This window comes from Citrus clementina, unplaced genomic scaffold (assembly GCF_000493195.1).
Source record: "Citrus clementina cultivar Clemenules unplaced genomic scaffold, Citrus_clementina_v1.0 scaffold_8, whole genome shotgun sequence".
NCBI lineage: Eukaryota > Viridiplantae > Streptophyta > Magnoliopsida > Sapindales > Rutaceae > Citrus > Citrus x clementina.
The window spans coordinates 2,926,355-2,938,891 of record NW_006262022.1 but is presented as its reverse complement, the minus strand read 5'-3'; the positions used below and the strand labels follow the sequence as shown (position 1 = coordinate 2,938,891).

Genomic DNA, 12,537 nt, shown 5'->3' with positions numbered 1-12,537 from the left:
TACAAGAGTATTGATCTATTAATAATATTGAGATTGAACAAATTCTTTAAAGTTATAAAAGAAATATGATAATCAGTTCTCAACTTTATTTAGAGTTTAAATTTTAACTTCTTTAAATATATCAAATATTTAATTCAAATAAAAATCTCATCAAACATTTTAATGGTTGGGCTAATAGTATGGATATGTAAAAATGCATCAATTTTCCTTTTGTTAAATGGGGTTTTTTTTAATGTAAAACTTTTCATATTTAAGTGAATATGAGTTAAATTATACAATCAATTTACTAAACTACGTATAAAAACAATTTTTCTTCAACTTTTACAAATGAAATTTTTAATTTTTAGTTACCTAAAAAAAGGAGAAAAAAAAAAAGAAGAAAGAAAAAGGATGGAAGGCGAGAGATTGTTTGCTATTGCACAATATGTTCTCAATTTTTTTGTCTTAACTTCTAACCAGTAGCGACATGCTTACATTTATTGACACATAAAATATCAAAAAACAAATGAAAAATAAAATTAAGAAATACAAAATGTGAAGGAGAGGAGGAATGGCCCCAAGTGGTATATAATAAGACAGGAGAAGATATAGGCCATGTAAATTTTTTTATGCTTTTTTTCTTTCAATTTGATTATCTTTATTTTAAATTTTTTCCCGTTTTAATTATTTTGTCCTACTTCAAACTAAACCCATCTTGCTTCAAAATTGGTAAATTAAGTTACAAACCGAAAATATGCAGTGGTTCATGGCTTCTTCAAGTTCCAAATCCTACAAGAATGCTTTAACATTTATAATTTTAAAAAATAAATGGGAAAAGTGTATGAGTTGATCATGAGTGTACAAACTTATTACATATTTGCAAATATTTTTAGTCACAGTTAGAAGTCATTTAATTACATTTCAGTTGGATTTATCTTTGTTCGTAAACTAGCTTTTAATATTAAAAAAAATGCTTTTAATTATATGATCATTTTATATTTTCTTTGGCATGTGCAACCCAATTTTATATTTTCATCTACATTGGAAGGAATTTAAAATTTTGCTGACATATCACTTTTTATTATTTACTGTTGCAATTTTTATTATTTTATTATCAAACTATTAAAAATAACAAAATAGTTGATGCTATTTGAATCCATTAAATTTTTCGTTGCACTTTTTTGAATTAAAAATTTTATTGTGAAAATATAATCTAATCAATTACTTATATGATCTTAATTGATATGATCTTGTTTAGTCTCCCTTCATCTCTTTTGTTTTATCGGAATCTATCATAATATATGAAGTAAATATTGCATTTAATTAAAAAAAACTATTCAAAAATTAACAAATTTAGTCTTATATACTGTATTCTAAACAAAATGAAAGAATCAATACTCATCACATAAAAATAAAAAATAAGTTTATGTACCCATTTAGATCTATTGGAATTTTTTTGGTCAAATCTCAGCAACGTAAATTCTAAATGATAATAATAAGTAAAAACTGATAATGTTATAACGAAAACTAAGAGAAAGATACAATTGATTTAGCAAAAAAGAATAAAAAAAGAAAATTTGAAAGAGATAAAAACTAGTTTAGGTTTTGACCACTATAAAATTAGAGGGAGAAAGTCACTAATCAAGGGCAATTTTGTGATTTTTTTTATAATTAATTAATTAAAATAATAGGTTATAATTTGATAACAAATTTAATTAAAAAAGTGGGTGTAGAAGGAAAATTAGTGAGTTTAAATATCCCCATCCTAACAGAAATTTTTACAAAAATGAGAATAAAAGTCTGTTTTATTCTTAAACTATGTAAATGCAATTTAATCATCTAAGTTTAAAACAATATAAAATTAATTATATAAAAAGAGATAATGCTCTTATCAATTGATTATTTGTATATTCAAAATAATCAATTGATAAAATACTGATTATACTAAAATTCTTGAAATAGAGTTAACGTTTTGGTGGTAAATGATAAAAGATAAAATATTAAGTAGAAAATTCAAGTACGATAAAATTTTGATACAAAAAGTGATATATCAAAAGAACATTAGGTTGATAAAATGATAATCCCATACTTAAAATAATCCAGTCTATTTTCAAATTCCAATCTTGCTTTAGTGTAAACTATACTAATCTTGTAAAGTTCGAAATTTTAATTAATATACCTGTTTATCAAATAATGCTCTCTCAATTCTATTTCTATTTTTTGCGTTAGAAAATTTTTAAGATGGGACAAGAGCTTTTGGCAGTTTAAACCCGGATGCATAGATTCAAAAATTCAATCGATAGACAACATTGACAGCTGCAACAAAATGACAAGAAGATTATAAGCTACTCCTCATCATGACGGGGCAGTACTTACAGTCCAATTTATGCAGTTGCAAATTGTTAAACTTTCACGCAAATTCATAAACAATAACAACGACAATCCATTCGCCACTTAGGCTCGTGGTCCAGTGATAAATCATTATTCTTAAAAGTTAATATGATTATGGGACAAATGATTCGAATTATCACGTATTTAAATTTTTTTAATTAATTATAATTTTGGAGGAAGTGTTTATAATATTTTTTTTTTTATAAAATACAAGTAAAGTAGAGATATCTTTCTTTATAAGGGGTATTTGACTGTACATATATTTCATAGGATAAAAATATAATAATGACATCCCTCTCTATGAGAGATATTTGGTTGAATATATATTTCATAGAATAAAAATGTAATAATATAAATCTCAAGTATATATTTGATACATTCCTCTTTTATAAAAAATATTTAACTGAACATATACTTTATAAAATAAAAATATAATAATATAAATGTAAGGTATATATATATATATATGATTAATCCGTTTAAAAACAACAACAACAATCCATTCAAATGGACAAAGATTTCAGGCGTAATTTTCAAGGATTTAAAAAAAAAAAAAAGTGCCTAAAAATTTCTGACATAAAAGTATCATTAAATATTGTCCTTATTAGTTGGCTTTATTCTTAACGATAAAGACACACCACTTTTGCTTCACAGTTCACAGATTATAAAGCACCGGGAGGGGGGGGCTGGGGCTACTATTGCAATCTAAAATTGAAGGTCTACACCCCCATATACATTATATAAATCACATGTCAACATCTATATCAATTTTTTTTTTTGTCCATTATTGGTCAGATACTCTTTTACCTTTGAAAATTATAAGGTTACCCCGTGAGGAGTTAGCCGCACCCATGAATATGATATAATTACTACCGTTGTTGCTTTAGGTTCGCTCCCGTCGCCACTTCGGCCTTGGTCGGAGTGGTGGGCTGCTGTCCTCACAAGCATTGTGAGGGCAGCGGTTCAAGCCCCCACAAAAGCATTTGTGGGGGCTAACGTGCTTATTTGTTTAATATTTCAAAAATTTCCTCTTCCTCGTGCAATACGAATGGAGTATGGACATCCCTCTTCTGTAAGGGATTATTTGTCTGGGCATGTACTTCACAGAATTTAATGTAATAATATAAGTCCCAATCATGTATTTCTTATTATAAATATCAGTGTAATATATCTGCTATAATAGCAGTTGTAACTATCTGTGTAATGCAGTAATATGATGATTAATCAGTATTAAAAAAAAAAAGGTTCGCTCCCGTCAATAGTGTACTTGAAAATTTCACAATATATATTTTGGGAACACTCTATTCTATTGCACAATATATATTTACTCTCATTGAAGACTGATAGTACAATCATATATATAGTACAATTTATTGCACAATTTATAGCCTGAAATGATTCCTTTAAATGAGTTTTAGTAAGTTAGATAGGGTCGAAAGTGGAGTACTAATTATGATGTACAATCATAAAAATAAATATTAAATATGCACTTACTGTTATAATATGACGGTCATCATTAATGCTCTGTAGTAAAGCTTATCCAACTTAGTCAGTGCCTCTTTAAATTTATACCAATATAAATAAAAAGAGATAACTATAGTTTTCGATTAAGTAAAAGCTTGTTTAATCCCCTTACTTTGGGCTTAATGCATATTTAGTTCCTATAGTTTTAAAAACACCTTAAAATATCCCTTGCATTAAACTATTGACACCCTTACCTTTACTTTTTTTTTTTAACTTGTTTATACAATGTTACCCTATAATAATAATGTTTTACTTTTGGACATTAATAAAAGAAAAAATTAAATTACTAATCTAATCCAAAAATAAAAGAGAAACAAATATATATATTAATTTTTTTTTGGAAGCTTACTAAGTCCAAAAAATAATATTGTTAAAAAAATAATTTTTTTGGATGTTAATAAAAAAATTAATATATTAAATCCTCAACAGAATGTTTTACAAAAATCAATATATTTTCTTTTTGTTTATATTTTATTTTTTTGGTAATTTTTTTCTAATGCCCAAAAAAAGACATTAAGAAAAAGAAACATTATTATAAGAAGATAATATTGTAAAAATAAATTAAAAGAAAAAATATCAATAATTTATAATATGTTAAATTATATATAGATTAAATGAGTTTTTATTCTTTTGAAACTATTGGATAGTTTCGCAATTATTAGCATTCAATTAGCTAGTGAGAAATGTGTTTTCTTTTCCCTTTTTTTTTAATGTGTGTATATATTATGCTTTTACATATTTAGCTTTTTTTTTTTTTTTTACTATTTATTTATTAAGCAGATTGTACCTTCCGAGCAATATATTATTATTATTCAGCAGTTGAAGTAGTAATAATGGATGGGCAGTTGAAAGCAGGATTCTGAAACGAGCCATGGGCTGACATTAGTGGCTATACGTGCCATCAAATCGAATGATCCTTTTAAGCAAATGGATTTGGGCATTTGGCAATACATTAGTTATCTTATTATATATAATATTTATCCTTAATTATACCTATCAGATTATCAAAATACAAATCGAAAAGAGTCCTGCTTTTAGAACAAGTTTATTTGCGTGGGATAATGATTCCAAACTAGAGATTTTCAATGTCATTTTCTCAATCTACGTATGAATGAATAAAGTTTCTTCAGAATTTGCCTCAAATTCTGAAGAAAAAGAAATGATAAAAAGTCGGAATGTGCTTAAAAACGTCCATATAACTCTTTGTTTTGGACATTAAGCTAATGCGACTGATGAACAAAAAGCACGAGCTCACGGGATGACTGGTCTAAACTCCTAAGAAAAATAAAGCTTATGTTATTATTGTTATTAGTTGTTGAAAATTATGTTTTAAATTATATTGATAATCACAATAAAAATATAGTAAGATTTACTTAAATAGTTTTATTTAATCATTCTCAAGAGTGAGCCATCTCATTTTTTTTTTAAAATACAGACACGTTGCTAAATTACGCAGCTTAATAAAATTAATTTTTAATATATTAACTCTATTAAATCATACAGCTTAACAGTATGTCCACGTATAAAAAAATAAAAATATTTACACTAGAGAAATACGGTAGTTTTATTATAATATAACTCAAATATCCGGTTCAAAACATTTTAGATTCGCTATTGAAAAATCTAAAAGTATCTTCCAATTCGGATGCCTAATTCAAAACACTGAAAACAAGCCGATTCGGCTTTAAGAAAAATCTAAGAGAGGACTCGAAATCCCTACTCAACATACGTGGGAAACAAAACCCAACTATAGGGAGTTCCCATGAAGCTATTACGTTTGTGTAACAAAAACTATTTCTTTTACCAAATAAGATACGCCAAGGAATTATTAAATTAATTATACATCAAACGTAACGCATTTCTTTTTTCTTTTACAAGATGACTTTCTTTGATAGTGACCCCAAAAAAACACAAAAGTCTATACGATATTCAAAATAACTTGCTTGTTATGGCAAGTAAATTTCGCAGATTAGTTTCCTTCCAACTCTTTCAAGAATTAAACACATTATATTCGGCCATAAATCTAATGCAAGACAAGACTTCCAAGCAATAAACTTTTGCTATGTCATTGTGTGCTCTTAGGAATATATATATATATATATATATATATTAGTATAATCTCATGAGAGAAGAAAATTTTATAGTATAACCTCATGAAACTTTTATTTTGTATGTGAAAACAATTTTATTTCATAAAACAACAAACAAATGGAAGTTTCTTTTAAAAAAAAAAAAAAAAAAAAAAAAACTCACCTATAAATATACCCATGATATGACAAGATACATTTATATCCTTAATAGGAGGAGTTGCAGTTATATTGTCAATCCACAACAACAAACCTAATCAACAATGCAGGCAAGTCACAACTCATCATCAATCTTCTTTCTACCCAAACATACTTTTAATACTCTCTTTAACACATTTTAATCACTTGCAGAAACTCATATGTGTTCTCACTGCAACAACTCTACTGTTCTTCTTCAGCCTTTCCTCTGCTCTCAAGGTAATTAATCAAGAATCACCAACTTTGCGTACAGTTTTATCAGTTTCTCTTTTCTGGGGGGGTTGGTGTGTGATTGTGGAATGATTGAGATTTGAAACAGGAGGGACAAACATGTGTAGCAGACAGCAGCTGTGACAATGGCTTACACTGTGAAACTTGTGTGGCTAATAAAAATTTTCGGCCAAGATGCACCAGAATCCACCCCGTGGATCCCATTTCAAAGGTTTAATTATCATAACCATATATACGTATACGCACATGTAGATATTTCAATAACTATGCACAAATCTGCATGTAATACGAGCGTCTGCACCAACTGAGAATGACTCTGTACTGATACTTATGTTGTTTAGGTGAAGGGACTGCCGTTTAATCGGTATTCATGGCTGACGACTCATAATTCATTTGCAAAACTAAGAGCCAAGTCGCCAATTGGATCTGTGATTATTGCTCCAGAATGTCAGCAGGACTCCATTACCAGCCAGCTCAACGTACGTCGTTCTTCATTTCACTCTTCTTCTCTGCTCTGATTCATAAATATTTGATACTGAAAATTGAAAAATTGAGGCGGTCTGGCGATGAGTACTGTTGGTATTTGTTAAGACACATTAATCGTGTTTTGGTATCTCATCTTAATGTTTAGGTTGCCTTGTTAAATCTTATCCGTATGGGGGATAAGACCGGTATGCCCATGGTGCTTTTAGTCTTTTTGAGTACAATAATTCCACCTCGTAGCTGAAAGTATAATAGCACCCAGAAGCATTTCTTGACTCTTTGAGTCAAGTGAAATAATATTTGTTAACTACTCCTATCTGCTAGAATATTATTTTTGGCCATGGCGTTTGGAAACACTTTTCACCCACTCTTGGTTGATCAAAATGGAATGTGTTAGAGGTGCATTGAGACTTTTATACTACCTGGTCTGCACATATTTTCTAATTGGAAATCTGTTCTTTAGCAAATGTGGTGAATGGTAATAGTGGAGTTCTGATGCAAGCCTCTGCCAATTCATGTAGAAAAGTCTCCTCTTAGTGGAAATAATTTAATAAAATTTGGCATTGCAGATTAAAATATTAATCTTGGCTTATAAAGCACTGCCAGCATGCTTTGTTTATAATATAAGCATCACATTCTTGTTCATTTCTTTACCAATAATGATAATTCTATAGGAGCTTTCTAACAATGCAACCCCATTCTGTTTTGCTTTCAGCAAATACTCTCTGAGAAAAAAAAATTATAATAAAAAGAGAAATAAGATTTTCTAACATCAAACAAGTGAAACAATCGAGCAGTACTTTTATCGCATTGGTTAGGCAATGGCAGAATGGACAGACATCATAACAAATTTTGGTTGATTAATTTGTTCTTTGATCCTCTGTTATTTTATAATAAACTCAGTTCAAAATTTTTTTCTCTCTTGCAGAATGGTGTTAGAGGTTTAATGCTCGATACATATGACTTCATGAATGATATATGGTTGTGCCACTCCTTTGGTGGGAAATGCTATAACTTTACCGCTTTTGTAAGTGAAAAGGACTCTTGCAACTTCATTAGTTTTTTCAGAATATCAAAAAATTGAGATAAAATTTTCATGCTTTCATTTCCAGAATGCAATTGCTTAATTAATAATCTGAAATTTTCAGCAACCTGCTATTAATGTTTTGAAAGAGGTTCAAGCATTTCTTGAAGCCAACCCAACAGAAATTGTCACCATTATCATTGAGGATTATGTCACATCTCCAAATGGCCTGACTAATGTATTCAATGCTGCTGGCCTGAAAAAATACTGGTTTCCAGTATCTCGCATGCCCAAAAATGGTGAAAATTGGCCAACGATTGATGACATGATCCAGAAGAATCAGCGGTTAGTGGTTTTTACTTCCAAATCAGCTAAGGAAGCGTCGGAAGGGATTGCATATCAGTGGAGATACATGGTTGAAAACCAATGTGAGTCCTACTAATAATATTCCCACTTTGAAAGACCAATTGGACTAAAAAGAATCTTATAGGAGTGTGATGATATTACAGATGGGAATGGCGGAATGAAAGATGGTTCGTGTCCAAACCGCGCAGAATCATCCCCTATGAACACAAAATCAAAGCCATTGGTTTTAGTGAATTACTTTCCTGATACACCCAATTTTGCCGAAGCTTGCAAGCATAACTCAGCTCCATTAGCTAGCATGGTGAACACTTGTTACGAAGCTGCAGGCAAAAGATGGCCTAATTTCATCGCAGTTAACTATTACAAGGTATGCACTGCATAAAGAGTCTTTTGGGCTGAAGCAACACAGTGAATGACGAAACATTGCTGAACTATTTCTATGTGAAATTTCAGAGAAGTGATGGTGGGGGAGCCCCGGAAACCGTGGACGTGGCCAACGGTCGTTTGGTTTGCGGGTGTGGAAACATTGCCTATTGCAAGGTTAGCAACTTCTAGGTCAACCTTTCTTATCCAATCTTTCATTTGCTCCATGTATTACTATACTCATTCCATTATTGCATTTACTTTTCTAGTATAATTTGTGCAATGAATGTAAGAAGTAGGAGAATTTTGCTTGCAGGCGAATATGACTTATGGAGCATGCGATCCGCCAGAGCCTGGTGTCACCCCGGCTTCACCAGCACATCAACCCAACTTTGCATTTTCAAGTAGAAAATCAGTTCAAGTATGGACACGGTGGTTGCTTTGTGCAGCCCTGGGGACAATTCTTTGGACATTGTAAATCAGTTGTGGTTTTAGTGCTCCTTAAAACAAACTCGAGGTGTTTTGCCATTTTAACCAATAGATAAGTTTTGTGGGATGGTCTGAAAGAAACACGTGATTTCTGAATTGTGTCATCTTTTATGCATTCAAGAACAACTACTAAATAACTCCCCTCACTGATAATATATAAGTATGTATTCGTATATCTTAGGATTGTGAAAGGAAAAAAAAACTATGGTTATGGACTGACAATATTATTTATTATATAATATTTGCAATAAATTTACAGTATTTAGACTTATAAGTAATATATAGTATTATTATTTAACTAAATTTTTTAATAAAACAAAATTATAAAGAAAGCTTATGTTGATTAGCATCTCTCCAAATGAAGATAGTTGGAGATCAGGTAATATCTCTCCAAATGAAGCTCTTTATTTCTTTGATTGCTTGATTAACATGAACCCATCTGTTCCCATGCCATCCTTCAATATTTTGTTTACTGTGCTCTGTAAGAATAAGCAGTATGATAGTGTTGTTTCTCTTTAGGAGAGACTAAATTAGAGTGGGTTGTTGCCTGATCTTATTGGTTCCAACATATTGATTAATTGCCTTTGCCAGATGGGCAGAGCGAGTGGTGGTTTTGTGCTTCTTGGGAGGATTCTGATGAGTTGTTTTACACCAAATATGGTTACTTTTAATTCTTTGATTAAGGGTTTGTGTACGGAGGGTCGAATTCTGGAGGCCGCCAGGTTGTTTAAGAAACTCAATGTATTTTGTTGTGACCCAAATGTAATTACATTTAATACTTTGGCGCTTGTTGCTCTTAATTTATTTGAAGAAATGGTTAATGAATTTGGTGTTATTTGTAAGCCTGATGTTGTTACTTGTACTAACATTATTGATGGTCTCTGTAAGGATGGGTTTGTAGACAAGGCAAAGGAATTGCTTTTGCAAATGATAACCCCAATGTTTTCACTTATAACTCTCTAATTCACGGTTTTTGTTGCATTGACGATTGGAAGGAGGCTAACTGTTTATTATTGAGATGATGGACCAAGGCATGCGGCCTGATGTCGTGACATTAAATGTGATGACTGATAATCTTAGCAAGGATGGGAAGATGGAAGAAGCGAATTGTTTGTTAGAAGTAATGATCCAAAGAGATGTGAATCCCAACACATGTACTTACAATACGTTGATGGATGGTTTTGCTTGGTGGGTAGAATAAGTCATGCAAGGGAACTCTTTTGTTTCTATGGAGAGTAAGGGATGTAGACATGATGTTTATAGTTACAACATCCTGATAAATGGATACTGCAAGGATCGAAACGTGGAGGATGCTGTAAGTCTCTGTAGGGAAATGCTTTCAGAAGGAATTAGGGCAGATGCTACGACATATAACACCTTGTTTGTGAGTTTCAAAGTGGTATGGTTGAGCATGCAATGAAACTTCTTCATGAGATGGCTATAAATAATGTGCCACCTGATTCACATGTATATACTACTTATATCGACGGGCTCTACAAGAATGGATTTGTCTTGGAGGCAATGAAAGTGTTTAGTGCCATTGGAAATCACAAGTGTGTACTTACTATTGAAACCTGCAACTGCCTCATTGATGGATTATGTAAAATTGGCAGACTCAAAATTGCTTGGGATATTTTTCATATGTTGATGCAGAATCCAGGCCTGACACCAGATGTTGTAACGTATAACATCATGATCCATGGGTTCTGTAAAGAAGGGCAACATCAGAAGGCAAATGGGTTATTGCTTGACATGGAGGAAACAGGTTTGGAGCCAAATGTAGTTATATTTGATACAATACACTTATGCGTGGTCTCATCCGGAATGATGAACCCTCAGTGAATGAACTCCTTCACATAATGGCTGAGAAAAAAGTTATGCCAGATGCATCTATAATTTCCCTAGTGCTAGACTTACTTGCAAAGGATCAAATCAGTTTGAAGCCGATTCCATCATTTCCTCCTCGAAAGTGAAAAGTAAGTTCATGCGTTGAATTTTGAGTAGTAGCATGTGCGATTATCCTAAAATCAGGTCTGAAGGGTGCTGCAATTGACAGCGCTGGCCACTGGAGTCATTTGTGGTTCCTTTCCCTGGCTCAATTCAAACTATGAGAACAGTCCCTGTTTCATCATAAACTTTAGACCGGCACCTATGTTTCATCACATAGAAGGCAAAAGTATGACTTATTTAATGCTCAGAAAGTATGTAAATGAGAAATTAGCTTTTCATGCAAATAATGATTCGTTAGACTATTTAGTGTACTTATGACCTGTTTCCTTTTTCTTATAGATAGTAATTTTGACAGATTATGTTTCTTGTTGGAAATGTTTATTTTTAAACTCTGTATTCGACAACATTGACGGTCTATGATACATGGAACTCTATTTGATGATCATTTGAAAGCCTGAAATGTTAGGTATATTTATGACTTAGATTTTTTTTTTTTTTAAATAGTGTACTGCAATCCCTAGCCCTTCTAGTGAACGAATTTGATTGTAAAATCTCTTGTACCACCACCAAGAGGGCCATGCTAGTTCAATTGCTGGTGGCAGACTATTGCCTAGCAACTTCCACTGTAAAATGACAGTGATAAAATAGGAGAATAGCTGTTAATGTTTCTTCTCTGTGCGTAACTCTTTTAGTTGAATTCTTGAAGTCACATTCGACTGTAGATTGAACGCCGCATCCAGGCCACATAATTTCGCGTAGCATTTTCTAAAAGCCCAACTGAGTTTTTATCATGAAGGTTGACATTTGTTTGCCTTCCCTTCTCTCGTCGAATCCTACAGGCAACCCATCCTTACTTTTCTTCTTCACCATTATTCTTGTTTTTCCTTCCCAACCCAAATGAATTTCAAGCCCCATTGCAAGCTTTTTTTGGCTGAACACAAATGAAGATGGCCGTACTTCCAAAACAAATGTGAAGAACAGAATTGCAGTTGAGCTGCTTCGATGGTGAACCAATGTAAGAGATGACGATCAAACTGGGATTTTGGATAAAGTTGGTGATATTATTATTGACCACTTTATTGGATTAGGAGATTATAACGTCTAATTATAATCTATTACCCCGACATTTTCATCTGAACTGTTAATGTTATACTCAAATACTGATGAAACTTGTAAAATCACTTAGTGCTTCGTTTTATCATTCACTAGATGCTGGTCATATTACCCAAGATCTAATTATTAGGATACCAGATGGAAAGTGTATCATTACTCTTTCTAGCAGATAATCATTTTTTTAAAAAAACAATTTTATTGCAGATTCTCTATGATAAAAAGTATGGTAAATTAAAATAAAAATAAAAATTGCATTTTGCTACGGTGACCAATTATGAGCGTGACCCTAACCTTAGCTCAAACCCAAGCCCATATCTTTCTTCATTTCTCTTTCTGTAT

The 12,537-nt window shown here is 31.6% G+C and overlaps 1 protein-coding gene and 1 pseudogene across 1 annotated transcript; both read left to right on the top strand.

Annotated features, from left to right (window-relative positions):
- The first annotated feature begins 6,148 nt into the window (after nucleotides 1–6,148).
- Nucleotides 6,149–9,272, top strand: LOC18035028 (PI-PLC X domain-containing protein At5g67130). Its single transcript, XM_006422929.2, has 9 exons — nucleotides 6,149–6,250; nucleotides 6,333–6,398; nucleotides 6,499–6,621; nucleotides 6,752–6,889; nucleotides 7,822–7,920; nucleotides 8,042–8,345; nucleotides 8,427–8,650; nucleotides 8,737–8,823; nucleotides 8,963–9,272. Exons 1-9 carry the CDS (start codon nucleotides 6,245–6,247, stop codon nucleotides 9,122–9,124), a joined length of 1,209 nt encoding a protein of 402 aa, XP_006422992.1. The 5' UTR covers nucleotides 6,149–6,244; the 3' UTR covers nucleotides 9,125–9,272.
- LOC18033851 lies at nucleotides 9,132–11,108 on the top strand (annotated as a pseudogene).
- Nucleotides 11,109–12,537: the final 1,429 nt, after the last annotated feature.